At 37.8% G+C, this 25,958-nt stretch overlaps 2 protein-coding genes and 1 long non-coding RNA gene across 7 annotated transcripts in view; 1 reads left to right on the forward strand and 2 right to left on the reverse strand.

Annotated features, from left to right (window-relative positions):
• The window catches only part of LOC309495676, a 352,025-nt gene that overhangs the window by 83,357 nt on the left and 242,710 nt on the right, over window positions 1-25,958 (forward strand). The gene's annotated exons all lie outside the window — the stretch shown is intronic.
• Window positions 1-25,958, reverse strand: part of LOC309495631 (uncharacterized protein) — a 93,144-nt gene that overhangs the window by 42,193 nt on the left and 24,993 nt on the right. The window contains exons 1-5 of one of the 4 annotated variants that reach the window (XM_082165478.1): window positions 8,672-8,738; window positions 8,411-8,597; window positions 4,512-4,574; window positions 4,320-4,382; window positions 3,777-3,839 (exon numbers count right to left, since the gene is read on the reverse strand). In XM_082165478.1, the coding sequence (XP_082021604.1) occupies window positions 3,777-3,839; window positions 4,320-4,382; window positions 4,512-4,574; window positions 8,411-8,594 (373 nt within the window). In that variant the 5' untranslated portion in view covers window positions 8,595-8,597; window positions 8,672-8,738. Of the gene's footprint in view, window positions 1-3,447; window positions 3,840-4,319; window positions 4,383-4,511; window positions 4,575-8,410; window positions 8,598-8,671; window positions 8,739-25,958 lie in introns of those variants that run through there. The other 3 variants (XM_082165477.1, XM_082165479.1, XR_014204728.1) reach the window with 3 other exon arrangements.
• Window positions 6,278-7,360, reverse strand: LOC309494888 (uncharacterized protein; the record flags this gene model as incomplete). Of its 2 annotated transcripts, none has more annotated exons than XM_082164347.1 (2): window positions 6,278-6,424; window positions 6,575-7,360. In XM_082164347.1, the coding sequence occupies 2 exons, from the start codon at window positions 7,358-7,360 to the stop codon at window positions 6,278-6,280; spliced, it is 933 nt and encodes a 310-aa protein (XP_082020473.1). The 2 variants fall into 2 exon arrangements, with proteins under 2 accessions (XP_082020473.1, XP_082020472.1); XM_082164346.1 differs by having other exon boundaries at window positions 6,278-6,457.

Genomic DNA, 25,958 nt, shown 5'->3' on the forward strand with positions numbered 1-25,958 from the left:
ACGCTAAAAAGACGTCTAAAGACGTCAAAAACAACTTTCATTCAGGCTCTTCAGCGGACTTCTTCTGAACGTTCACTTTTTATGTCAGTTGGACGTCAACAGTGAACGTCAAAAAGACGTCTAAAAAAGACGTCATAAAAACTTTCATTCTGGCTACTCAGTGGACGTCTTCTGAACGTTCACTTTTTATGTCAGTTGGACGTCAACAGTGAACGTCAAAAAGACGTCATAAAAACTTTCATTCTGGCTCTTCAGTGGACGTCTTCTGAACGTTCACTTTTTATGTCAGCTGAACGTCAAAAAGACGTCTAAAAAAGACGTTCAAGCTGACTCTTCATTGGACGTCTTTTGAACGTTCACTTTTTATGTCACCTGGACGTCAACATTGAACGTCAAAAAGACGTCTAAAAAAGACGTTGCAAAAACTTTCATTCTGGCTACTCAGTGGACGTCTTCTGAACGTTCGACAAAGACGTTGTAATGACGTCGTTTGGACGTGTCTGTGCTCAGTGGGTAGCATCCATAAGCGAAGATAGAAATTTTGTTAACTCATTTAGCCGTTTATAACTTATGAAGTTTAAAGCCTCAATTATTTCACCATGTTTTGATTTCTTCTGTTTACTACCCACTGTTTTCCACCAAGTGAAAATTTCATTGTCAATAGCATCCATGTTAAGACCTTTTCTACTGAGTTTGTACAGTGTAGGCTGAACCTTTTCGGCCCATAATGTAAACAAGACATGATCAGTACACATGCTTTCACAATAATGGGCTTACAGTTAATTTTCCCAGATTTTTGACTAGATGGTCTTCTTTCTAAAAAAGATCTATCTCCATCCCAGCATATCAAATACTTTAGGGGTTTACTTCTCAGAGGAACTTAAATAAGCCAAATTAAATTGTCAAAGTTTAAGATTTTAATGGAATATAGAGTTTGTCAAGATTAGTTTAGGTTTAGTATAGGATATTAATGTTTTCAATGTGGCTTTTGGGCCTACCAGTCAGCCAGTGAGACAAAACATGGTTTAAGCGTTTGGACGCAGCATGGCTTTAGCCTTTAGCATTAGCCTTGGGCACAGCATGGGTTAGCATTGACAATAGCACTTAGCATTAGCCTTGATATTTGAGTTTTAGCTTGTAAATCATATCATCCTGTTTCCCCCAAATTTTCTTTTCATAAACAATGCATCGATCTGCCTTTTTATTTATAAAATCACGTGTTTTCCGATCTTTTACAAACTTAGATTTTTCTTTCTCTGTTTTCTGTTAGTTTGCTCATTCTTTTCACGTGTTGCTGGTTTCAACAATGGCCGGAAAACATGCGCCTGATTTTAAAACTTTTAGTCTTTACTTTTTTAGCTCTTCATCGATTATTCATTATTTGGAAGATGCTATTCTCACTTTAGGTTTCGTTTCTTGTTGCTTAGGCAAAACAAGGAGATCTTTAAAATCTAATGCACAAGGGTTTTCATTCTTCATCTAGCTACCGCATCACGTTCTAAACAAAGGGCTTTAATTCCGACCCGTAAACAATGCAAACATTTCTTCAACACTTCTATAAAGGGCAGAAAAAGTTTACTTACCATCGCGGCGGAAGAAAGAGAAGATGTTCAAACCTCTTGTTGATTTTAAAATCCCAAATACTTGCTGAAAAGGACATTTCTCGTGAAACTGTTTTGATCTGTTTTGAGATCACGTCCGAGGTCACCATTTTGTAAAGCCCGCTATATTTGGCCCAATCTCCGGTTCGCCAATACACGGGGAAGGTTATCACATGTTCTGTCCTCACTCATGCAAAGTATTGGTTGGTTAAATTTGCAATACATTAATCATATGTATTTACTCGTTAATTCATCTGTCTCCATAAATGAAAGGTTTTAATAATATCTGTGCCTCACTAAAAGTGAGCGAATGTTTGACTATTCCTTTTAACCATTAAATAAACAATGTCAAACCCAGTTGGAATAATCACATTGTAGCAATTTAATATTTCAGATATCAGAGATCAATTCCACAATCAATTCAAATATCTAGAACATGGTTATACATTGGTTACACCAAAGAATCTTACCCAGCTTGTACCTGAGATAGAGAGAGAGAAAGGGAAAGAGAGAGAGAGAGAGAGAGAGAGAGAGAAACCACCTATCCAATTCCACGTCCAGCCAAGAAGAAGAGACAGAGAGAGCCAGAACACCTTCCTTTATCCTCTGACCAGGTGACAAGGGGGATGTGGTGAGACCACCCTCAAATGGCTTCTATCCCACAGAAGGGGGGTTGCCTTATCTGGCGTTATCTCTAAACCAGTTTTCTATGAACTTCTATAAACCTTATTTCCTTTTATTTGATCTATCTGGATATGAGATATCTGTACCACTCACTTTGAGACATTTCAAATGACACCAAAAGCATAACAGTCAATGATAAACATTCACATTAAACCATGTTCTTGTGTGAGTTCTTTGTTGTTAGTTCATGTGCTTCTGTGAGTTCAAATGTTAATTAGCCAGCCGGGCCCACAGGCCTCAACCAGTATTTTCAGTCTTACATTATCTTGACGAAAATCTCTTAACTCCTTAAGAATGAGGCTCAGATCGACGATTTCTCCGGCGGGAATCACTGGGTCTTCCTCGTGGCTGCTTATCTGTGCGCTGGGAGGCGAGGACGCGGGTTGTCGTCGATTATCTCTGTAGATTTTGTAACTTTCTTCATTTTGCACCTAGTTTCCATCTTGCTCCCTTTGAATTCTTACGTTATATATGACTTAAATCTTGATTTAAAGAGTATAGGGAGTTTTTTAGAATATTCTTTTCGGGAGCACCAGCTCTATGCTGCCATTTTGACGATGTTAACCCGGAAGTCCCCCACTCACTTATTTTCATTCACTCCTTGCAGATATAGTGCACTCAAACGCCATACACCATTATATAGGGATTAGTGAAGGAGTGAACAGTTTCAGACACAGCTATAAACATAAAAAAAAATAAGAATAATTATAATCCAGTCATTTTAAGCCAAAATGGGGGTCAACCTAGGACAAATTGCAACAGAAGCAAACTCAACTGATTTTGTATCCTCAATATGTCCTGAGTAAAGAAAAAAAAAGCCGTGAAGAATCCCATTGGGGATTATACATAAAGGAAGTAGTACTTTAAACCAGCCTATAATAATTATTATTGCAGAGATGGGGTTTGGGGCTGGGTCCGTGGGACTGTTTCTGGGGGTTCACTTTTTATTTTACCTTCCTTTGTCTTCTGCATTCTCCTAACCCCTTCTCTTCTGTTCCCTCAGACTCATCCCCCAGAAACAGTCCCACAGACCCATCCCGAAACAGGTTCCATTCAGACCTTAACGTCAAGTCTTTTACTGCCAACAAGACATTTTCACCTGGCTATACCCAATGTTTAGATCTGTTGTGGTATTTATGCAAATTAGCACATACGTAATTAGATTATGCACCGTTTGCCCATGTTAACAAACAATTTTAAAAAACGTATAATTTTTTTGTTTGTCTTGATGCAAGTAATCAACTCAGTAATTCTCATGGGGAAATACAGGTTAAAAATGTTACCCTATTCATGAGAAAAAAGATGAATAGGCTATATTTGGGTCTTTCTAAACTTTCCCCTAAAGGGATTCTTCTGGGCTTTTTTTTCCCTTACTCAGGACATATTCAGGATACAAAAATCAGTTGAATTTGCTTCTGTTGCAATTTGTCCTACCTTTTTTCATAAAATGACTGGACGATTACATGTCCTGTGTTTTCTTCAAATACTCACAATTCATAGTCTCTGCGTCCTCTCTGGCCAGTGGTTGAGAGTAATTCCCTGCTCTGCTGGTACCTGTACAGGGAAACAAGAGGGAGAAATAGGAGAGGTCAGTGTTCAGGAGCTTTGAGGCAAGTTCAAGTCTAACTATTAAGGGTCTTTTCAGAGACACGATCAACTACTCACAATTCATAGTCTCTGCGTCCTCTCTGGCCTGTGGTTGAGAGTAATTCCCTGCTCTGCTGGTACCTGTACAGGGAAACAAGAGGGAGAAATTGGAGAGGTCAGTGTTCAGGAGCTTTGAGGCAAGTTCAAGTCTAACTATTATCAAATTGAAGCACATCTACTCTGTAACTCGCATGCCCAGTGTTTTCAAATACTCATAATTCGTCTCTGCGTCCTCTCTGGCCAGTGGTTGAGTGTAATTCCCTGCTCTGCTGGTACCTGTACAGGGAAACAAGAGGGAGAAATAGGAGAGGTCAGTGTTCAGGAGCTTTGAGGCAAGTTCAAGTCTAACTATTAAGGGTCTTTTCAGAGACACGATCAACTACTCACAATTCATAGTCTCTGCGTCCTCTCTGGCCTGTGGTTGAGAGTAATTCCCTGCTCTGCTGGTACCTGTACAGGGAAACAAGAGGGAGAAATTGGAGAGGTCAGTGTTCAGGAGCTTTGAGGCAAGCTCAAGTCTAACTATTATCAAATTGAAGCACTCTGTAACTCGTATGCCCAGTGTTTTCAAATACTCACAATTCATAGTCTCTGCGTCCTCTCTGGCCAGTGGTTGAGAGTAATTCCCTGCTCTGCTGGTACCTGTACAGGAAAAAAGGGAGAATGATTCTACAATAATTTAGTGTGTGTGGCGATCAAAAGTGATAATAATGTACTGTCAGCAAGGTTTGCGCTGTTGAGGCTTGCCCAACCTCTCGAGAAATCAAACCAAATGAGTGCAGCACACAGAAACTCAGTAAACATACTGCGATAATTTATAAAATCCCTATAGTGTCTCATTATTCAAAAAGTAATTGTTCAAATGTAAGAATTTAAAATGAACGATGGAGCACACATTTAATACGATTAGGGGAAATATTGCTTCAAAATAAATTCTATTTACAACACAAAAAAATCTAAGTGAATGACCGATTTACTTGTCCGAAGGACAAGCACGTGACAAGGCTTAAATGTCGAGCCCTGCTTTATTTAAACCAATTGTATGCCTCATTGTTTTTACATATGTATTTTAAGTAGGGATGCACCAAAATTAAAATTCTGGGCAGAAACCAAAACTTCTGGATGCACAATCAATAATTTTCCTGAAAGTCAAATAGCCACAATTATTTTTAAAGTAACACAAAAATTGGACAGAAAATAGGCACATAAAATAAATAAATAAAAATTAATATATTTATTCAGTTCTATGCAACAGAATCAGATTTCATAGATAGTCCTAGAAAGATTATCAGAACATGCAAGCAGAGCATAATAAACAGATTACAAAAAAAATAATCGTTTGTGACAGCCCTACTAAATTCAAAGGCAAAATTATCAGAACATGCAAGCTGTCAGGTTTGTGCAGGTTTCTGAAGACGAGGGAACAGAATTTCAGTGCAGCTGGTTTATTTACAAACTCAGGTTACAGGAAAATTCAAGCACTCAGGAAAATCCAGGAACTCAGAAACACACAACCATACATGGACGAGAACCGACAAACACTGAGGGAAAACACAGGGCTTAAATATACTGGGGCTAACAGGATAATTAACAAGACACAGGTGATGGGAATTTCTAATTAAACAGACAGGGAAAAACTAACAGGATTAAACCAAAAATCACAAAAGACAGGGGAAAACTAGATCACAAAACTAAACCAAAACATAGAAACGTGACAGTACCCCCCCCCCCCCCCCTCCCCAAAGGCGCGTCCTCGCGCCGTATAACATCCAAAGGGGTGGGAGGGTGGGCATCCTGAACTCCAGGACGGTCCAGGCGGAGCAGGCTGGTCAGGGGACCAGGGCGGAGCAGGCTGTGGGCGTGGCCAGGGCAGAGCTGTCGGACCCTCGGGTGTCCAGGGCGGTGGTGACCCTTCGGGTGGCCATGGTGGAGATGACCCTTTGGGTGGCCATGGTGGTGCTGACCCTTCGGGTGGCCATGGCGGTGCTGACCCTTCGGGTGGCCATGGTGGTGCTGACCCTTCGGGTGGCCATGGTGGAGATGACCCTTTGGGTGGCCATGGTGGTGCTGACCCTTCGGGTGGCCATGGCGGTGCTGACCCTTCGGGTGGCCATGGCGGAGATGATCCTTCGGGTGGCCATGGCGGAGATGATCCTTCGGGTGGCCATGGCGGAGATGATCCTTCGGGTGGCCATGATGATCCTTCGGGTGGCCATGGCGGAGATGATCCTTCGGGTGGCCATGGCGGAGATGTTTTTTCAGGTGGCCATGGTGGGACTGGGAACCGCGTCGGAGAGCCCTCCGCTGTCCCCCTAGCAGGTATACTGCGCCCCCCCCCAAAAATTTTAATGGGGAAATTGACAGAAAAGGGGGGGGTCTGGTAGCAAAGAGAGTCTTGGGCTGGGCAGGACCAGCGGTGAAGAGGGCTTTGAGCTGGACAGGACCAGTGGCGAAGAGGGCTCTGAGCTGGACAGGACCAGCGGCGAAGAGGGCTCTGAGCTGGACGGAACCAGCGGCGAAGAGGGCTCTGAGCTGGACGGAACCAGCGGCGAAGAGGGCTCTGAGCTGGACGGAACCAGCGGCGAAGAGGGCTCTGAGCTGGACGGAACCAGCGGCGAAGAGGGCTCTGGCGCAGGATCAACGGGCTCTGGCGCAGGATCAACGGGCTCTGGCGCAGGATCAACGGGCTCTGGGCTGGGCAGGACCAGCAGATTGGAAAACTCAGGACTGGACAGGACCAGCGTATCAGGGAACTCGGGGCTGGACGGGACCAGCCTATCAGGAAACTCGGGGCTGGACGGGATCAGCATATCAGGAGACTCTGGGCTGAGTTCATGGGCTGTAGCTGATGTGTGTGCTGCCCACACACACAAAACAGCCATGGACCCCACAATGAGCGTTGTGTCTTCCAGAGCAGACTCAGGTGCGGCATGTTCAGTCTCTGGCGGGCAGGCGATTGGCTCCGGTTCTGGCGAACAGGCGACGGGCTCTGGCTCTTGCTCGAAGACTGGCTCGGGCTCTTGCTCGAAGACTGGTTCTGGCTCTGGCTCTTGCTCGAAGACTGGCTCTGGCTCTTGATCGAAGACTGGCTCTGGCTCTTGTGGACAGGCGACGGGCACAGGACATACTGGACTCGGAACTGGCTGGAGTGGAAGCTCTTCCACCACGAATTTGGATCCACACACCCATAGCGTGTGATCCACGAACTCAAGGAAAGTGAGAGAGAGATCTTTTACCAGAAGTATCTGGGCAAGAGGGTCTTTCAATCCACCCCAAAAACTCTGTTTAAGTTCCTCTTCATCCCATGTCACATCATCATAAAGATCCAAGTAAAGCCCCGCATATTCCTCAAGTGAGCGCTCATATTGAAAGAGGATAGGTGTTTCCATGGGGTTCACCTTTTTCTTCTTATTTCTCACCTTGCTCATCTTTCGTTCCTTTTATTTTTTTTATTTTTTTAAGGTCGGTTCTTCTGTCAGGTTTGTGCAGGTTTCTGAAGACGAGGGAACAGAATTTCATGGTGCAAATGGTGCAAATACCAAGAAATTAACTAGCACAAACCTTAGTTAAAGGGTTAGTTTACCCAAAAATGAAAATTCTGTCAGTAATTACTCACCCTCATGTTGTTCCAACCCCGTAAGACCTTCGTTCATCTTCAGAACACAAATTAAGATATTTGATAAATCTGAGAGCTGGATCACTCCTCCATAGGCTTCTAAGGGATTGGAACTTGCTGGACTATATTAACGATGTCTTTAATACATTTTCTGGGCCAAGTGACTACAGTGGCTCGATCTTAAGTTTATCAAGCGACGAGAATACTTTGTGAATACTTTTATACGTCACACGTAGGCTCACTATTGGCCGACGCTGGTCACGTGTGTGATGCGTGTGACGTGCAACACAGACGCACTGCACTAAAACACTACGTGAAAAAACTCGAAGCCCAGAGAGAAGGAAATGAATAGTGAAATAAAGTTGTTATTTTTGTGTGTTTTTTGCGCACAAAAAGTATTCTCGTCGCTTTATAAACTTAAGATTGAGCCACTGTAGTCACTTGGACTATATTAACGATCTCTTTAAGAACTTTTCTGGGCCAGCAAGTTTCAGTCCCTTAGAAGCCTATGGAGGAGTGATCCAGCTCTCAGATTGCATCAAAAATATCTTAATTTGTGTTGCGAAGATGAACGAAGGTCTTACGGGGTTGGAACAACATGAGGGTGAGTAATTACTGACAGAATTTTCATTTTTGGGTGAACTAACCCTTTAATCACCTTGCATGATTCATTTAAATTAATCTGAATGATTTTGCATGAGTCTGAAAGGGAAACTCTTAAAAACGCATATGCAACAAGGTCAGACGCAAAAATAACTGTTCACGCCTTTTTAGTATCTTTAATAAATCCCGACACCAAAAGACGGTTTATGCTGGTGCAACCGGTTAGTAAATCTGACCCATGGAAGCTAAGGATATGTACCTCTGGTAAAAATAATCCGGATTTTGAAGGGAGTCCAGGATGGTCCTGGCTTTACCATTGATTTTATGGCTTTAACTCTATCTTCATATTTGTATGGAGGCCACATACAAACATTGTCCCTTACCCAATTATGGGGGACAACCTCGACTTCATTTGTGGTTTCAAAGATTACGATATGATACATTGGCTGAAAAAAACAAGAGTTGTAATTAATTTTAGACTTAATTTAATTTAAAAATCGAATTTATAAATGCCACTTACAAAAGCATATCCCACAATATAATCCAGACATGGTGTTGCTGCTTCTCAAGAACTATGTACATTAATTGGTGATATTAAGATGTGTGAGTCAGAGGGAAGACTGCAAATTTGTCTCCCAGGGGCAACCTCACACACTTCTGCCAGGGCTTTGTGAGCTCAGTAAAGTGCATCACTGTTGATAAATTGGACACGAGGAATACTCCCATGTTTCTGGAGTCAAGAGTGTATAAGGCCTCTTTCTCTCTATACTCTTGAAACATAACATACTCTTTACCCCCATAAGCAATGATGTTTTTTACTGAAATCACTTTGCCATGAATAGCAATGCAATCATCTTTGCTCGATATTCGCAGCATGACACCATCAACAGTAAGCTGTCTGAACTGATGTACTGCTTCTGTCAGTGTTTGTGGTACAGAATTTGAATTTGCCAAAATGTAGATGGCAACAGACAACAGCATAAAGTTATCATAAACCTGGCGAGGCAACACACTCTTTAAAACAACAGGGCCCGTGTACAGCAATAGTTGACGGAATTCAGTGGCCTTCCAACGAAGTCTCTCACTGAGAGCCCTAGGCTTTCTGGCAAACTCTGCTGGAATTCAATGCTACCAGTCTCTCAGAGATACCCAATACTTGAATGCTCGAAAGCCTTGTACGCAGGGGGCCCACTGCACCACACCACAGATCCGTTAGACGTCTCACTACACCCAAACACACAAGGTGCATGTAATCATGAGGAAAACCAGTTACCATGTCAATGTCAGTTTCTAGAAGAGGACAGTGTGTTAGATGGTGTTCCTCATCTAATCCCAGTCGAAAAGCTTCATCTGTTCTACAGGAGGCATCGTTCTCAGGAAATGTCATGCAGTGTTTCACATAGGAACCTTTCTGCTGACATTTGTCACAGCCATAGTATCCTGTATGAGATTTTATACCTTTGATAAAGGCTCGTGCTGGAGCGTCACACATGATAGATGTTACCTTGACAAAGAAAGTCTTGCCACCAAAAACAAAACCTCTTCTTAAACTCTGCAACTCACAAACTAAGTGACTGAGATAGTCAGAAAGATTTTTTTGGCTTAGTGGTCCCACAAAACAACCATATGACAACAGGTTTCTTAGATAGACCTTTGAACATGCCAAGAATAGGCCAAAGTTGAACTGAAGAACTTTTGAAAAGTGGGATGCCGTCAAAATTTTGCTGCATGTTAAATGTGTGCCCGTCTGTAAAATGAGAACATACACTTCTCAACGTGTTTCTGAAAGCATTGACAATACCAAAATAGTGGAAAGATCCACCGGCAATCATCTCCACATTGTACTCTGTTTTCGTTTTTAACAGTGACCTTCCATCTTTTGGCAGGAATGGTAAATGCACTCTAAGAATTGCCAATAAAGCAGAAAGTGCAATGAGAGATACACCAAAACGAAGTGCCCAGTCAGTAATGCTGCTTCTGAGATCACTTTCATCGTTTGTTTCACCAGTACTGCTACAATCATGGCTACTGTTTGTATTCTCACTAACAGAGATGCAAGTAGGATTCAAATCTGAAGGTCTGCAGTCAGAGGGAATGCCACCAGGAGGAATGCTAACAGGAGAGTTGTTAAGATTATCAGTATGGTCATACACCTCATGATTCACTGATTTAAGAAAAGTGTCATCTCTTTTGAGGGCCCTTTTCCTAAGATTGCTGCGTTCATTATAATTCATCACTAGTGAACACAATACAGAGTCACAAATAAAATATGCAAGGAATATCCCTAATGAGTTCAAGCTCAGGATGTTCACTACCCTATAATGAGAGAGAAACAGCAGATTAGGAGAGCAAGTTAATAAATTAAAGGGATAGTTCACAGTAAAATTCTGTCATCCTTTACAATCAACAAATAAACATATTAAATGACAGTGATAAAACAATATACAAGTGAAGAGTATTATTCTATATTACAGGTATTTACAGACAGGTCAAAAGAGACAAGAGTTTGGTAGAACAGTATAAATCCATACATTTAAAAGAAAATAAAAATTGCAAAAACAATATCTGATCATGTGTCATCATACTAACACTACAGTGGATTGAATCTAGTTTGGTTTTGTTTTTCTTTTTTTTTCTCCTTTTTCCTGCATTGATTCTTTACCATCTATCAAATTTTTTTGGCTGGCTTTCCGTGTAGTGTAGCTATCACGACTTTGCGAGATGAGTGTAACGTTATAAGATATGTGCGATGGAAGATCTCGTGGTGATTCAGCTATTCTTCGTCTCTGCAAACAATGTTGCAATTGTAATACTAAACTAATCTTGTTGAATCTTATTCCTAAATAATGAATTGCAGTTTTTTCCAAGCTGCATTCATAACCAAGTCTGTATTTCCAAGTCTGTATTTTTTTTTAAATATAATATTTTGGTATTCTAGTGTTAATTTTGAATCTTAAAAGTGTGTTTTATTCATTTGGAAAAAAAAAATTGTGAAAGACAGGAGGTGCTGACTGGAAGCCTGGACCTCTTTTGAGTCCCGCGTATATTAGGGGAGTCAATTTTAATTCATTACGGTTGAATAATTATGATACTAAAAGTAATCTTTTGGTTTAGATTTTTAATCATGAACTAGAAAAATGCATTTCCGGAGGAACTGCAAAGTGTGCTTGCTCGGGTGCAGTGCACTAACGTTAGCAGGTAGTGGATAAGGGTGCGTTGAAGTTTGCTTGATCTGAGAATTTCAACAATAGTACTTTTTTCAAGATTGTGCAAAAAGGGGAAAAGTTATGTGCATTAAGAGACATGTCTGCAATTTAGACTAGTGCCAATGGCATTGTTTATGTGGCTTGGTTGTTGGTTTTGAAATAATTGGTTATGAATATACAGCAGAGAGTGGGAGTGTTTTGGGTGATGAAATAGTATTGAAAAGAAGTTGACAGTCTTCATTTACTGTATCCAATAAGCCAATACAAAACTCACCCAGCTGTTCTGTGGTCGAGTGTTCCCTTTGATTAGGAACAAATTTACTATCTCAAATTAAGGTCTACTGTAATTAGCGATGCTTTGATTGCTGCTGTCAAGATGGTTGTCATCACCTACATAGAAACGCTGATTTTTATAGCCTACCGTCAGTCCTCATATTGTAATTAAATGAAAAACGCTATCAGTTTCACTATTAGCTTACTCTAGCGATGCAATCGCAACAACATGGATAACGCTGTTTGGCCTTGCCTAACTTTATATGACATATGCGCCATATGCTAGAGTTACACATCCCGCTGCCATTTCTGGCCGTAGACAGATCATATGTTTCACACTGTCAATGCAGTGGTCTGCGTTGCGCTGATCTCATTCGAGTGTAGGTGCAGCATTCTAACATTGAGTCATAATGAGCTGTTTGTGAAGAAATTATCCGCTTCCAAATTACGTCATTTTAATCACGAAATTGAAACATTAAAAAACAATTTGCTCTGGTGTGCGAGTGATAGAGCGCGGCAGCAACGAACCAACTGATCAGCTTGCAGTGTAACATTGAATGCTTGGCCGAACAGCTGATCATAGCTGTACAGGGCGCCTTATTTTTCATCTCCATAAATATATCTAGTAGTAAAGCTAATGCAAGGGCTAGAAATCAATTAATCTTTTGCTGATACTTCCTTGTCATCATAGAGAGCGCAGTTCATGGTTGCATAGCAACGACAGACGCCACGGGAGAGCAAGCGCTTGTGGAAAGGAGACAGCGGCGTGCTGTGGAAAACTTTCCACTTGTTTTTACACATCTAAGGTGCGTTCCATTCGACAGGGTCCATACGCAGTGTTCACTGCTCCCCTGCTCCCTGTGCACGGTATATCAGTTAAAGTGGACTTCATTGACAATAACCGCTCATTTGAAACGCCCTGCAAACGTCAAAGAAAGTCAACGACGGGGTCGCGCAGATATGATATATCTGTGATATATGATATAACAAATATATATAGGACTACATTCATATTTAAATTTTTATTATTATATTATATATTTACAATTATATTGCACTATTTTACAACTACCTAAAATAAAATCACTTTACTTCACAAACTAGCTAAGCTGGCTGCATTCACTGAGGTAAATTATAATCATCAAAAATAGTATGTAATATTCACAACAATAACCGTTAAAAATACTGTCATTTGTATAACAATGGCGAGATGTATGAATACTTACACACGTTAGTTATGACTGGTGATGACGTGGAGCGCGAAATACCGCGGTCAAGCCAGCCGCAGTTTGAAAATACACGGTCAAGCCAGCCGCCAAAAAAAAAAAAAAAAAAAAGTATGTGCGCCTATTACTATAAATACGGTAATCTCAGTAACAGCAGAGAAAGAACGCGCTTTCAGAGCGCTTGAGTTGCCCAGATCTATCTATCTATCTATCTATCTATCTATCTATCTATCTATCTATCTATCTATCTATCTATCTATCTATCTATCTATCTATCTATCTATCTATCTATCTATCTATCTATCTATCTTTTTTCTTTCTTTTTTTCTTTCTATATATCTTCTTTTTTTCTTTCTATATATCTTCTTTTTTCTTTCTTTCTTTCTTTCTTTCTTTCTTTCTTTCTTTCTTTCTTTCTTTCTTTCTTTCTTTCTTTCTTTCATTCTTTCTTTCTTTCTATATATCATCTTTTTTTCTATCTATCTATCTTTTTCTTTCTATCTATCTATCTTTTTCTTTCTTTTTTCTTTCTTTCTATCTATCTTTTTTCTATCTTTTTCTTTCTTTCTATCTATATTTTTTCTTTCTATCTTTTTCTTTCTTTCTTTCTTTCTATCTATCTTTTTCTTTCTTTCTTTCTATCTATCTATCTTTTTCTTTCTATCTATCTATCTATCTATCTATCTTTTTCTTTCTATCTATCTATCTTTTTCTTTCTTTTTTCTTTCTTTCTATCTATCTTTTTCTTTCTATCTATCTATCTATCTATCTTTTTCTTTCTTTCTATCTTTTTCTTTCTTTTTTCTTTCTTTCTATCTATCTTTTTCTTTCTATCTATCTATCTATCTTTTTCTTTCTTTCTATCTTTTTCTTTCTTTTTTCTTGCTTTCTATCTATCTTTTGCTATCTATCTATCTATCTATCTATCTATCTATCTATCGATCTATCTTTTTCTTTCTTTTTTCTTTCTTTCTATCTATCTTTTTTCTTTCTTTCTATCTATCTTTTTCTTTCTATCTATCTATCTTTTTCTTTCTTTCTATCTTTTTCTTTCTTTTTTCTTGCTTTCTATTTATCTTTTTCTATCTATCTATCTATCTATCTATCTATCTATCTATCTATCTTTTTCTTTCTTTTTTCTTTCTTTCTATCTATCTTTTTTTCTTTCTTTCTATCTATCTTTTTCTTTCTTTTTTCTTTCTTTCTATCTATCTATCTTTTTCTTTCTTTCTATCTATCTATCTTTTTCTTTCTATCTATCTATCTTTTTCTTTCTTTTTTCTTTCTTTCTATCTCTTTTTCTTTCTTTCTTTCTTACTTTCTTTCTTTCTTTCTTTTTTCTTTCTTTCTTTCTTTCTTTCTTTCTTTCTTTCTTTCTATCTATCTTTTTTCTATGTATGTACTGTATGTATCTCTATCTATCTATCTATCTATCTATCTATCTTTTTTGTTTGTTTGTTTGTTTCTCTTTCTTTCTTTCTATCTTTCTATCTATATGTATATCTATATGTCTGTCTAAGATTATACAGTATGATGCCATGTTTTGAGATTTTTTGTATGTTACTCTGTTATCCTTTTTATTTACACTCGTGTCTTCTTTGACAGTTGTCTATTTCTTTGACTTATGTTTTGTTTTTTCTTTACAGGTAACACCTCAAGACATTTTTTTTATGTAGAGGTTTACAGCATAATTATTTGCAAAAAGTAGATAAAATAAAGTATAGACTCTTTCTAAATGCCTCTTGTTTTTATTTGTTTGCAGTAAATGAGAGTTTCTCTTGAATTCAATGTCCCATACAGTGTGCACACCTCATTTCAAACCGTTTTACTGCAGCATTTTGTAGATATATCACATTTTACTACTTCAGATGTCTATAAAGTTTCCATTTCTTATAAGTAGAAAAAAGTAAATGCCAGTTCTCATAATGGACATCCCATACTGTATACACACCTCATATCAAACCATTTTACTGCAGCATTTTGGAGATATGTCACTTTATTCTACTTTAAACATATATAAAAACCTCATTTCTAATAAGTAGAAGAAAAGAATGGCCAGTTCTTATAGGGGACGTCCCATACTGTATACACACCTCATATCAAACCATTTTACTGCAGCATTTTGGAAATATGTCACTTTATTCAAATTTAAACGCCTATAAAAACCTTATTTCTAATAAGTAGAAAAAACTAATGGTCAGTTCTTATAGGGGACGTCCCATACAGTATGCACACCTCATATCAAACCATTTTACTGCAGCATTTTGGAGATATATGCCACTATTCTACTTTAAACATATATAAAAACCTCATTTCTAATAAGTAGAAGAAAAGAATGGCCAGTTCTTATAGGGGACGTCCCATACTGTATACACACCTCATATCAAACCATTTTACTGCAGCATTTTGGAGATATGTCACTTTATTCTACTTTAAACATATATAAAAACCTAATTTCTAATAAGTAGAAGAAAAGAATGGCCAGTTCTTATAGTGGACTTTCCTTACAGTATGCACACCTCATATCAAACCATTTTACTGCAGCATTTTGGAGATATGTCACTTTATTCAAATTTAAACGCCTATAAAAACCTAATTTCTAATAAGTAGAAAAAACGAATGGTCAGTTCTTATAGGGGACGTCCCATACAGTATGCACACCTCATATCAAACCATTTTACTGCAGCATTTTGGAAATATGTCACTTTATTCAAATTTAAACGCCTATAAAAACCTCATTTCTAATAAGTAGAAAAAACTAATGGTCAGTTCTTATAGGGGACGTCCCATACAGTATACACACCTCATATCAAACCATTTTACTGCAGCATTTTGGAGTTTTGTCACAGTTTACTACTTCGGTGGCCTATAAAGACCTCATTTCTAATAAGTAGAAAAAAATAATGGTCAGTCCTTATAGGGGACGTCCCATACAGTATGCACACCTCATATCAAACCATTTTACTGCAGCATTTTGGAGATATATGCCACTATTCTACTTTAAACACCTATAAAAACCTCATTTCTAATAAGTAGAAAAAACTAATGGTCAGTTCTTATAGGGGACGTCCCATACAGTATACATGCCTCATATCAAACCATTTTACTGCAGCATTTTGGATATATATGCCACTATTCTACTTTAAACACCTATAAAAACCTAATTTCTAATAAGTAGAGGAAAAGAATGGCCAGTTCTTATAGGGGACGTCCCATACTGTATACACACCTCATATCAAACCATTTTACTGCAGCATTTTGGAGATATATGACATTATTCTACTTTAAACACCTATAAAAACCTAATTTCTAATAAGTAGAGGAAAAGAATGGCCAGTTCTTATAGGGGACGTCCCATACTGTATACACACCTCATATCAAACCATTTTACTGCAGCATTTTGGAGATATATGCCATTATTCTACTTTAAACACCTATAAAAACCTAATTTCTAATAAGTAGAGGAAAAGAATGGCCAGTTCTTATAGGGGACGTCCCATACTGTATACACACCTAATATCAAACCATTTTACTGCAGCATTTTGGAGATATATGCCACTATTCTACTTTAAACACCTATAAAAACCTCATTTCTAATAAGTAGAAAAAAAAATGGTCAGTCCTTATAGGGGACGTCCCATACAGTATGCACACCTCATATCAAACCATTTTACTGCAGCATTTTGGAGTTATATGCCACTATTCTACTTTAAACACCTATAAAAACCTCATTTCTAATAAGTAGAAAAAACTAATGGTCAGTTCTTATAGGGGACGTCCCATACAGTATACATGCCTCATATCAAACCATTTTACTGTAGCATTTTGGAGTTTTGTCACAGTTTACTACTTCGGAGGCCTATAAAGACCTCATTTCTAATAAGTAGAAAAAAATAATGGTCAGTCCTTATAGGGGACGTCCCATACAGTATGCACACCTCATATCAAACCATTTTACTGTAGCATTTTGGAGTTTTGTCACAGTTTACTACTTCGGAGGCCTATAAAGACCTCATTTCTAATAAGTAGAAAAAAATAATGGTCAGTCCTTATAGGGGACGTCCCATACAGTATGCACACCTCATATCAAACCATTTTACTGCAGCATTTTGGAGATATATGCCACTATTCTACTTTAAACACCTATAAAAACCTAATTTCTAATAAGTAGAGGAAAAGAATGGCCAGTTCTTATAGGGGACGTCCCATACTGTATACACACCTAATATCAAACCATTTTACTGCAGCATTTTGGAGATATATGCCACTATTCTACTTTAAACACCTATAAAAACCTAATTTCTAATAAGTAGAAAAAAATAATGGTCAGTCCTTATAGGGGACGTCCCATACAGTATGCACACCTCATATCAAACCATTTTACTGCAGCATTTTGGAGATATATGCCACTATTCTACTTTAAACACCTATAAAAACCTCATTTCTAATAAGTAGAAAAAACTAATGGTCAGTTCTTATAGGGGACGTCCCATACAGTATACATGCCTCATATCAAACCATTTTACTGCAGCATTTTGGATATATATGCCACTATTCTACTTTAAACACCTATAAAAACCTAATTTCTAATAAGTAGAGGAAAAGAATGGCCAGTTCTTATAGGGGACGTCCCATACTGTATACACACCTCATATCAAACCATTTTACTGCAGCATTTTGGAGATATATGACATTATTCTACTTTAAACACCTATAAAAACCTAATTTCTAATAAGTAGAGGAAAAGAATGGCCAGTTCTTATAGGGGACGTCCCATACTGTATACACACCTCATATCAAACCATTTTACTGCAGCATTTTGGAGATATATGCCATTATTCTACTTTAAACACCTATAAAAACCTAATTTCTAATAAGTAGAGGAAAAGAATGGCCAGTTCTTATAGGGGACGTCCCATACTGTATACACACCTAATATCAAACCATTTTACTGCAGCATTTTGGAGATATATGCCACTATTCTACTTTAAACACCTATAAAAACCTCATTTCTAATAAGTAGAAAAAAAAATGGTCAGTCCTTATAGGGGACGTCCCATACAGTATGCACACCTCATATCAAACCATTTTACTGCAGCATTTTGGAGTTATATGCCACTATTCTACTTTAAACACCTATAAAAACCTCATTTCTAATAAGTAGAAAAAACTAATGGTCAGTTCTTATAGGGGACGTCCCATACAGTATACATGCCTCATATCAAACCATTTTACTGTAGCATTTTGGAGTTTTGTCACAGTTTACTACTTCGGAGGCCTATAAAGACCTCATTTCTAATAAGTAGAAAAAAATAATGGTCAGTCCTTATAGGGGACGTCCCATACAGTATGCACACCTCATATCAAACCATTTTACTGTAGCATTTTGGAGTTTTGTCACAGTTTACTACTTCGGAGGCCTATAAAGACCTCATTTCTAATAAGTAGAAAAAAATAATGGTCAGTCCTTATAGGGGACGTCCCATACAGTATGCACACCTCATATCAAACCATTTTACTGCAGCATTTTGGAGATATATGCCACTATTCTACTTTAAACACCTATAAAAACCTAATTTCTAATAAGTAGAGGAAAAGAATGGCCAGTTCTTATAGGGGACGTCCCATACTGTATACACACCTAATATCAAACCATTTTACTGCAGCATTTTGGAGATATATGCCACTATTCTACTTTAAACACCTATAAAAACCTAATTTCTAATAAGTAGAAAAAAATAATGGTCAGTCCTTATAGGGGACGTCCCATACAGTATGCACACCTCATATCAAACCATTTTACTGCAGCATTTTGGAGATATATGCCACTATTCTACTTTAAACACCTATAAAAACCTCATTTCTAATAAGTAGAAAAAACTAATGGTCAGTTCTTATAGGGGACGTCCCATACAGTATACATGCCTCATATCAAACCATTTTACTGTAGCATTTTTGAGTTTTGTCACAGTTTACTACTTCGGAGGCCTATAAAGACCTCATTTCTAATAAGTAGAAAAAAATAATGGTCAGTCCTTATAGGGGACGTCCCATACAGTATGCACACCTCATATCAAACCATTTTACTGCAGCATTTTGGAGATATATGCCACTATTCTACTTTAAACACCTATAAAAACCTAATTTCTAATAAGTAGAGGAAAAGAATGGCCAGTTCTTATAGGGGACGTCCCATACTGTATACACACCTAATATCAAACCATTTTACTGCAGCATTTTGGAGATATATGCCACTATTCTACTTTAAACACCTATAAAAACCTCAATTCTAATAAGTAGAGGAAAAGAATGGCCAGTTCTTATAGGGGACGTCCCATACTGTATACACACCTAATATCAAACCATTTTACTGCAGCATTTTGGAGATATGTCTCATTATTTGACTTTAGATGCCTATAAAAACCTCATCTCTAATTAGTAGAAGAAAAGAATGGCCAGTTCTTATAGGGGACGTCCCATACTGTATACACACCTCATATCAAACCATTTTACTGCAGCATTTTGGAGATATATGCCACTATTCTACTTTAAACACCTATAAAAACCTCATTTCTAATAAGTAGAGGAAAATAATGGCCAGTTCTTATAGGGGACGTCACATACTGTATACACACCTCATATCAAACCATTTTACTGCAGCATTTTGGAGATATATGCCATTATTCTACTTTAAACACCTATAAAAACCTAATTTCTAATAAGTAGAAAAAAATAATGGTCCGTTCTTATAGGGGACGTCCCATACAGTATACACACCTCATATCAAACCATTTTACTGTAGCATTTTGGAGTTTTGTCACAGTTTACTACTTCGGAGGCCTATAAAGACCTCATTTCTAATAAGTAGAAAAAAATAATGGTCAGTTCTTATAGGGGACGTCCCATACAGTATGCACACCTCATATCAAACCATTTTACTGTAGCATTTTGGAGTTTTGTCACAGTTTACTACTTCGGAGGCCTATAAAGACCTCATTTCTAATAAGTAGAAAAAAATAATGGTCAGTTCTTATAGGGGACGTCCCATACAGTATGCACACCTCATATCAAACCATTTTACTGCAGCATTTTGGAGATATATGCCACTATTCTACTTTAAACACCTATAAAAACCTAATTTCTAATAAGTAGAAGAAAAGAATGGCCAGTTCTTATAGGGGACGTCCCATACAGTATACACACCTCATATCAAACCATTTTACTGCAGCATTTTGGAAATATGTCACTTTATTCTACTTTAAACATCTATAAAAACCTCATTTCTAATAAGTAGAGGAAAAGAATGGCCAGTTCTTATAGGGGACATCCCATACAGTATACACACCTCATATCAAACCATTTTGCTGCAGCATTTTGGAGATATGTCACTTTAATCTACTTTAAACATCTATAAAAAACTCATTTCTAATAAGTAGAGGAAAAGAATGGCCAGTTCTTATAGGGGACGTCCCATACAGTATACACACCTCATATCAAACCATTTTACTGCAGCATTTTGGAGATATGTCTCATTATTTGACTTTAGATGCCTATAAAAACCTCACCTCATTTCATTTTGGAGATATATCACATTATTTACATTATTTACCATACAAGCTTTACAGTAATAAAAAAAATCTAAGTGTAAAAAAAAAACAGCCAGTTGTGCAAGTCATATACAAACCATTTACTTTTGGATTTTGGGGTACTACAAAACGTGTACAGTGATAAAACATGCTGTTCTGTCTGTACTTTGTATATTCACCGTAGTATTTAAATATGTACTTTAATGTAAAAAAAAAGACAAAGAACATAAAGGACTTAGAAAAAATATATACATTACAGTACACAAGGAACAGAACTTGACAATGAAGAGAGTAAACGGAATGGATAAAAAAAAATAGGCTAATTAGAAAACAATACACACATGGAGGAAATCCAGTCCGAGTAGAGAAAATAGAAACAAGACACAACTATAAACAATGGTCACAGAATCCCAGAAACATTACAATGCTGCGTGTCTATGTACATTTTTCTGAAACCTTTTCTCCATTTTCTGAAATCTTTCAGTCCTCATAATCATTCCTGGTTGAGTAGTGATGTATCATTACAATTTTGACAGTGCCAATCATCCATGCCAAAAATGGCATTTGAGGGTATGTTTAAACAGGTGGGATGATACCAGCCATGGCACAATGAACACTGCACCATGATTTCTTTATTGTGTGCCGTCCTGCACACACAATAGACACTGACAGTGGTCTGTCTGGACTTCGGTTTGCACAATGTTGGCTGTATTTTGAATTCTATCTTCCCTGTTCTGAAACACTTGATGAAATCTGGCCTCATCCGACCCTCACAGAACCGACAGTTCTCAGGTCTAATGTTGCTGCATAGTGCATATGCAAATCCAATTGCAAGCAAACCACAGTTGCTGCCATTGGTTTGCTGCTGAACAGAAGGAAACATGACCATAAATTGGTCTTCTTTTGGTCTTAACATCCATGATAAGGCCTGTTCAGTATTGGTGTCTAAAATTGTTGAGAGGCTGTCATAAATGCAAACCTCATTTTTACCAGCAAAGAGGTTGCTTGCTGTCACCCAGTGATTTCCCCCTGTGTGTAAAATTTGGACAAATGGCCTGGTCGGAGTACCCACAATCCCTCCACTATGTAAAACACTAAACAAAAGAGATGACTGAAAACCATCAATGTCATTGTACTCCCTTGCAAGAAGGTGAGACGCAAAATCGATCTCATCACTGCTGAGCCAATGTTGGGGGTGCAGAATGGAGGTAATGGCACTGCCTTTGGGGGCTTGCTGTGTTCTATAAAGTCTGCATGGAGGCAGTTTTTCATTGGGGTTCTTCCCATGCCAGCATGGACCAAGGTTGATATTGCTTTGCATTTTTAGGTGATGTTGATTTTGCAAAGGGCCAACATCCTGAGGCAGAGGATTGTTTTTTGTTAATGTCAGTTTAAAAGGAATAAAAAAAAGACATATTGTCACAAGTTCACACTCGAAACAATAACATTTTGGTGAAAATGCCTGAAAGCACACCATAGTAACCATTATGCCCAGAGCAGTTTGACATTTATAATCTGTCACAATATCTTGTGTTTGATTGCTAGAAGGTAATCTTTTTCTTTCTTTTTTTTTTTGAAATTAAAGTATTTTTACTTTCTATTCATTACTAGGAGTTACATAATATTAACACATTTTATGATGTTTAAAATTTATAATCAAGTATGATGAATTTATAACACCAATAAAGAAAATGTTAAGTTCTGTCATTTGATACACCTACAGTCATAACAATAATTAAAAGCATGATGACATCTAGCAGATTTTTATTACTGCAGTTGAAAATTGTTGAATTTCATAAATAGAATATAAATGCATTAATACCTTTTGGTCTTTTGTGTCAGCAGATTGGATCAGTATATCTACTGATGTTTCCTTTGGTGATGTGGCACATGCTTCCACTGCCATCTAAACAAGGCACACACAAAAAAATAGACAGGGTATTCACCTATGGATACAGTTTTTAAAGTCTGCTTTCATTTCATCTCAGTAAAAAATTTGCATTATCACACTTTGATAAAAGGATAGATTAGAGTTCCTAAATCTTGTTATATAAATTGTGATGCTAAAGGACAAGAATTGGTTTTCAATGGACTAAAACACTGACCAAGAGTTCTCCTTCCAGACTTTTCTCTGGGGTTGTTGTTGTTAGTAGTTCATCTGCCGGGGTCAGCACCATGGCCTGCATTTAAATAACAGCACTCATGCGATCTAACGTATTTGCATTAGGATTTTTTTTTCTCACTTTACTTGCGTATAAACACCACTAACATTTTGAACAATCTTGCTTATAGGCTGTGTAATGTTTTTAAGGTATGAACAAGTAATTGATTAATGTATGCAACTATATATGCATGTGCAGTCCAATAATTGTATACCATGTAGTTAATAATTGTTAAGTGTCAATACTGTATTCATACCTTTTCACCTTTATTTTCATCAGATTGGGTGTCTGTATGTAAATTTTCTTCCATCACTGACGTGTCACATCCTTCCACTGCAGTCTAAACAAGTCATACAACATAAATTTTAATAACGTAATGATATTACTGACAGTCTCTCTCTCTCTCTCTCTCTCTCTCTCTCTCTCTCTCTCTCTCTCTCTCTCTCTCTCTCTCTCTCTCTCTCTCTCTCTGTGGCTAATATAGAAAATAGATGTACAAATCTTAATACAGTATATATACATTAAAGGTGGTATCAGTGATTTCAGGCCCAATTTTTTTTATATCACATTCATCTAATCTTTCCTAACAATCCATTAGCTGCCTGCCCAATAAGCATGCTCACAACACCCTCCCCCTGTCGGTGATTGGCTGGAAAACTATTTGTTTTGGTTTTGAGTGGTTGGTGAAACCAATTGTTTTTGTGTGCAGATCTCAGAGCCTAGGCTGCCTACAGAGACACATTTTTTTGACGGCATGCTTATGGTGTGGGCAGCTAGCGGATCGTTAGGAAAGATTAGATGAATGTGATAAAACATTTTTGGGCCTGAAATCACTGATACCACCTTTAAGACCTTTTGCATTGCAGTACAAATTACTAAAACTACTCACTCAGAAAACAAAAGGCGCTAATTTGTTGCCGCCTGTATTAAATTTGTACAACGGACAACGTTAGCTAGTACTGGAAATAATCCTTTGGATGAACACATTCAAAGCACTCAAGTCACTGAGATGAATCAAAATTCTACAACTAAAAGGCTTGAATAGTCTATTGTACTTACCAAGTTTTGCCTGCAAACATTTTCTTCTTTGTTTGCTGCCTGTGGTCCAGTTTTCTTGGTCAGAACTGTGGGCTACATTAAAAATAAAAACAGTAAATTATGTATTTCATAAGAATTGTTATTGTGTGGTTTGGACTGTATCATACTAAGTTATAGAATATATTAATTTCATCCTACCTTTTTGGCTTTCTTGAAGGGGAAGACCTTTTGTAGTGGCGATACATAAATGCCTTTCTTGGACCGCCTTCTTTGTTTCCAACGCTCAACATCTACCCTATGTGTCTACATTTACAAATATGTTTGGAAACATTATTGAAAACATGATTACTTAATAGTTGCAGAAAGGATTTTTGATAAATATGGACGAAATCATCCAGCCGTGTGAAGCGGCGTCTTTGAAAGCGCACACGTTTCAGGTCCCACTGGCTTTTCTCCATAATGCCTTGTGTTTTGTTGTCATTGGTGTAATTCTAAAAAACATTCGGTCAAAGAGGTATTAAAGATCAGAGGCATTGTACAAACAATGAAATACAGACCTGTGTGTCCAACTGACTACATTGCTCAAATTTCTTTGAGAGATTTTGGTATGCAGGACCTCTTCCATGGCGGCCCAAATCTCCTGAAATACATTGAATTGGTTTAAATACTTGTATTTTTAGCCTACACATTTTTTTGGGGGGGATTATTTAAATGAAAAAAAAATAGATACACTTTATTTTAAGTTGTGTTTGTTACACTTTAATTATACATTTAATGACTGAGTAATATTAATAAACTACATGTGCTTATTATAGGATTAGGATTAGGGTTTGGTATGGTTTAAGGTTAGTTGCATTCATTCATTCATTCATGCAAATTGTTAAATATTTGTTCTGATATGTCTTTGTTAGTGTGGCATGAGCCTCGACACAAGTGATTCAATGCAAGTGTTGCTCACTGCAGACCCAGATGGTTCAAACAGGTTGATCTTGATCCCTGGACATTAAGCTCCAACCATTGGCTCTGCAGTGAGCAGACTCCCATTCATTGCTAAGTGTCCCATATGTAAGCTGTACAAATGACAAATAGACAACTTGACATGGTACTTAGTGAAACATAAATCATAGTACACTCACCGAGCATTAGTGCAGACCAGAGAGGAGCTTGAGGCAAGAAGTACTTTACCAGACTGGGCATGAATGTGGCAGAATGGTATTCATTTGGCTCCCCCTCATCGTGTACAGGTGCCTCTGCAATGATGTGTTCAAAGTGCCTCTGAAAAGGTTTGGGGCCCATGTCGAGCTGACAATTGATCACAATTATCCCATGTTAAAAGTTGACATGTTTATTTTTAAATATCACTATCTTCTCTTATGTTGAATAGCTCTTTGAAATCAATAATTATGTTTTTATTTATAATAATTTTCATAATTAGTAATTACTATTGTCTCCATTTGTGCTGATAGTTCCACAGAAATAAAAGAAATTCAACTTTAACAAAAAAATCATAATAATACTCACACTATAAAAAAAACCCTCCTCTACATCCTCATCTGTAAAGTCTGTCATATCTCCAGAAATGTCTATGTTCAACATCTTGCTCTGGAGATTGCGAAAATGCTTCTCCACATTATCGCCGCTCTGGGGGCTTGAAAAGACCACTGCCATGCTAACTAGGATGTCTTCCATCTCTAGCAATGTAGCTGCAGATGTCAACAAGCCAAAAACATGCATGGACAGCCGGTAGTTTTGGGGGGAACTGCAAAAACATAAATTTTAGCATATACATTTTCAGAAATACTTTTTCAAGTATTGTATTGTACAGATGTTTAATAAGTTACGATTTAATAAGTACAGAGTATATGGTGTGTGATCTATTGCTTAGGAAATTTAAGCAAATTATGCAAAATAGCAGGTGTATTAGTGCACACTTACTGTTTCTTACAGAAGACTTTGGCATTCTTCATTACATGGCTCAAGCAACGATGCAGAATTGGCATATTCAATTCCTCATCCCTCAACTTTCCAGTGACTACTTCGTAGTACATTTGGAGCAGCTGGCCCAGAGATACTTTGCAGAAAGTAAGGGAAACAGCCTGAAGTAGAACGAGGGACCCATCACACATGATCATTACTGGTCTCCTCAGTGAAGTTTTTCCAAACAATCGATAGTAGTCTGTTTGGAATGATTCCAAAAAATAGGTCACAGAAGAGGTGGTGTGGTCACAAGTTACATACGTTGCCACAGGAACTGGAGAAGCACCCTTAATTGGATGTCTTACAACCAGCTCATAGATGTAAAATGGAGCTGATTTT

The sequence above is a fragment of the Leuciscus leuciscus genome, assembly GCF_965113295.1.
Source record: "Leuciscus leuciscus genome assembly, chromosome: 3".
In the NCBI taxonomy this organism is placed as follows: domain Eukaryota; kingdom Metazoa; phylum Chordata; class Actinopteri; order Cypriniformes; family Leuciscidae; genus Leuciscus; species Leuciscus leuciscus.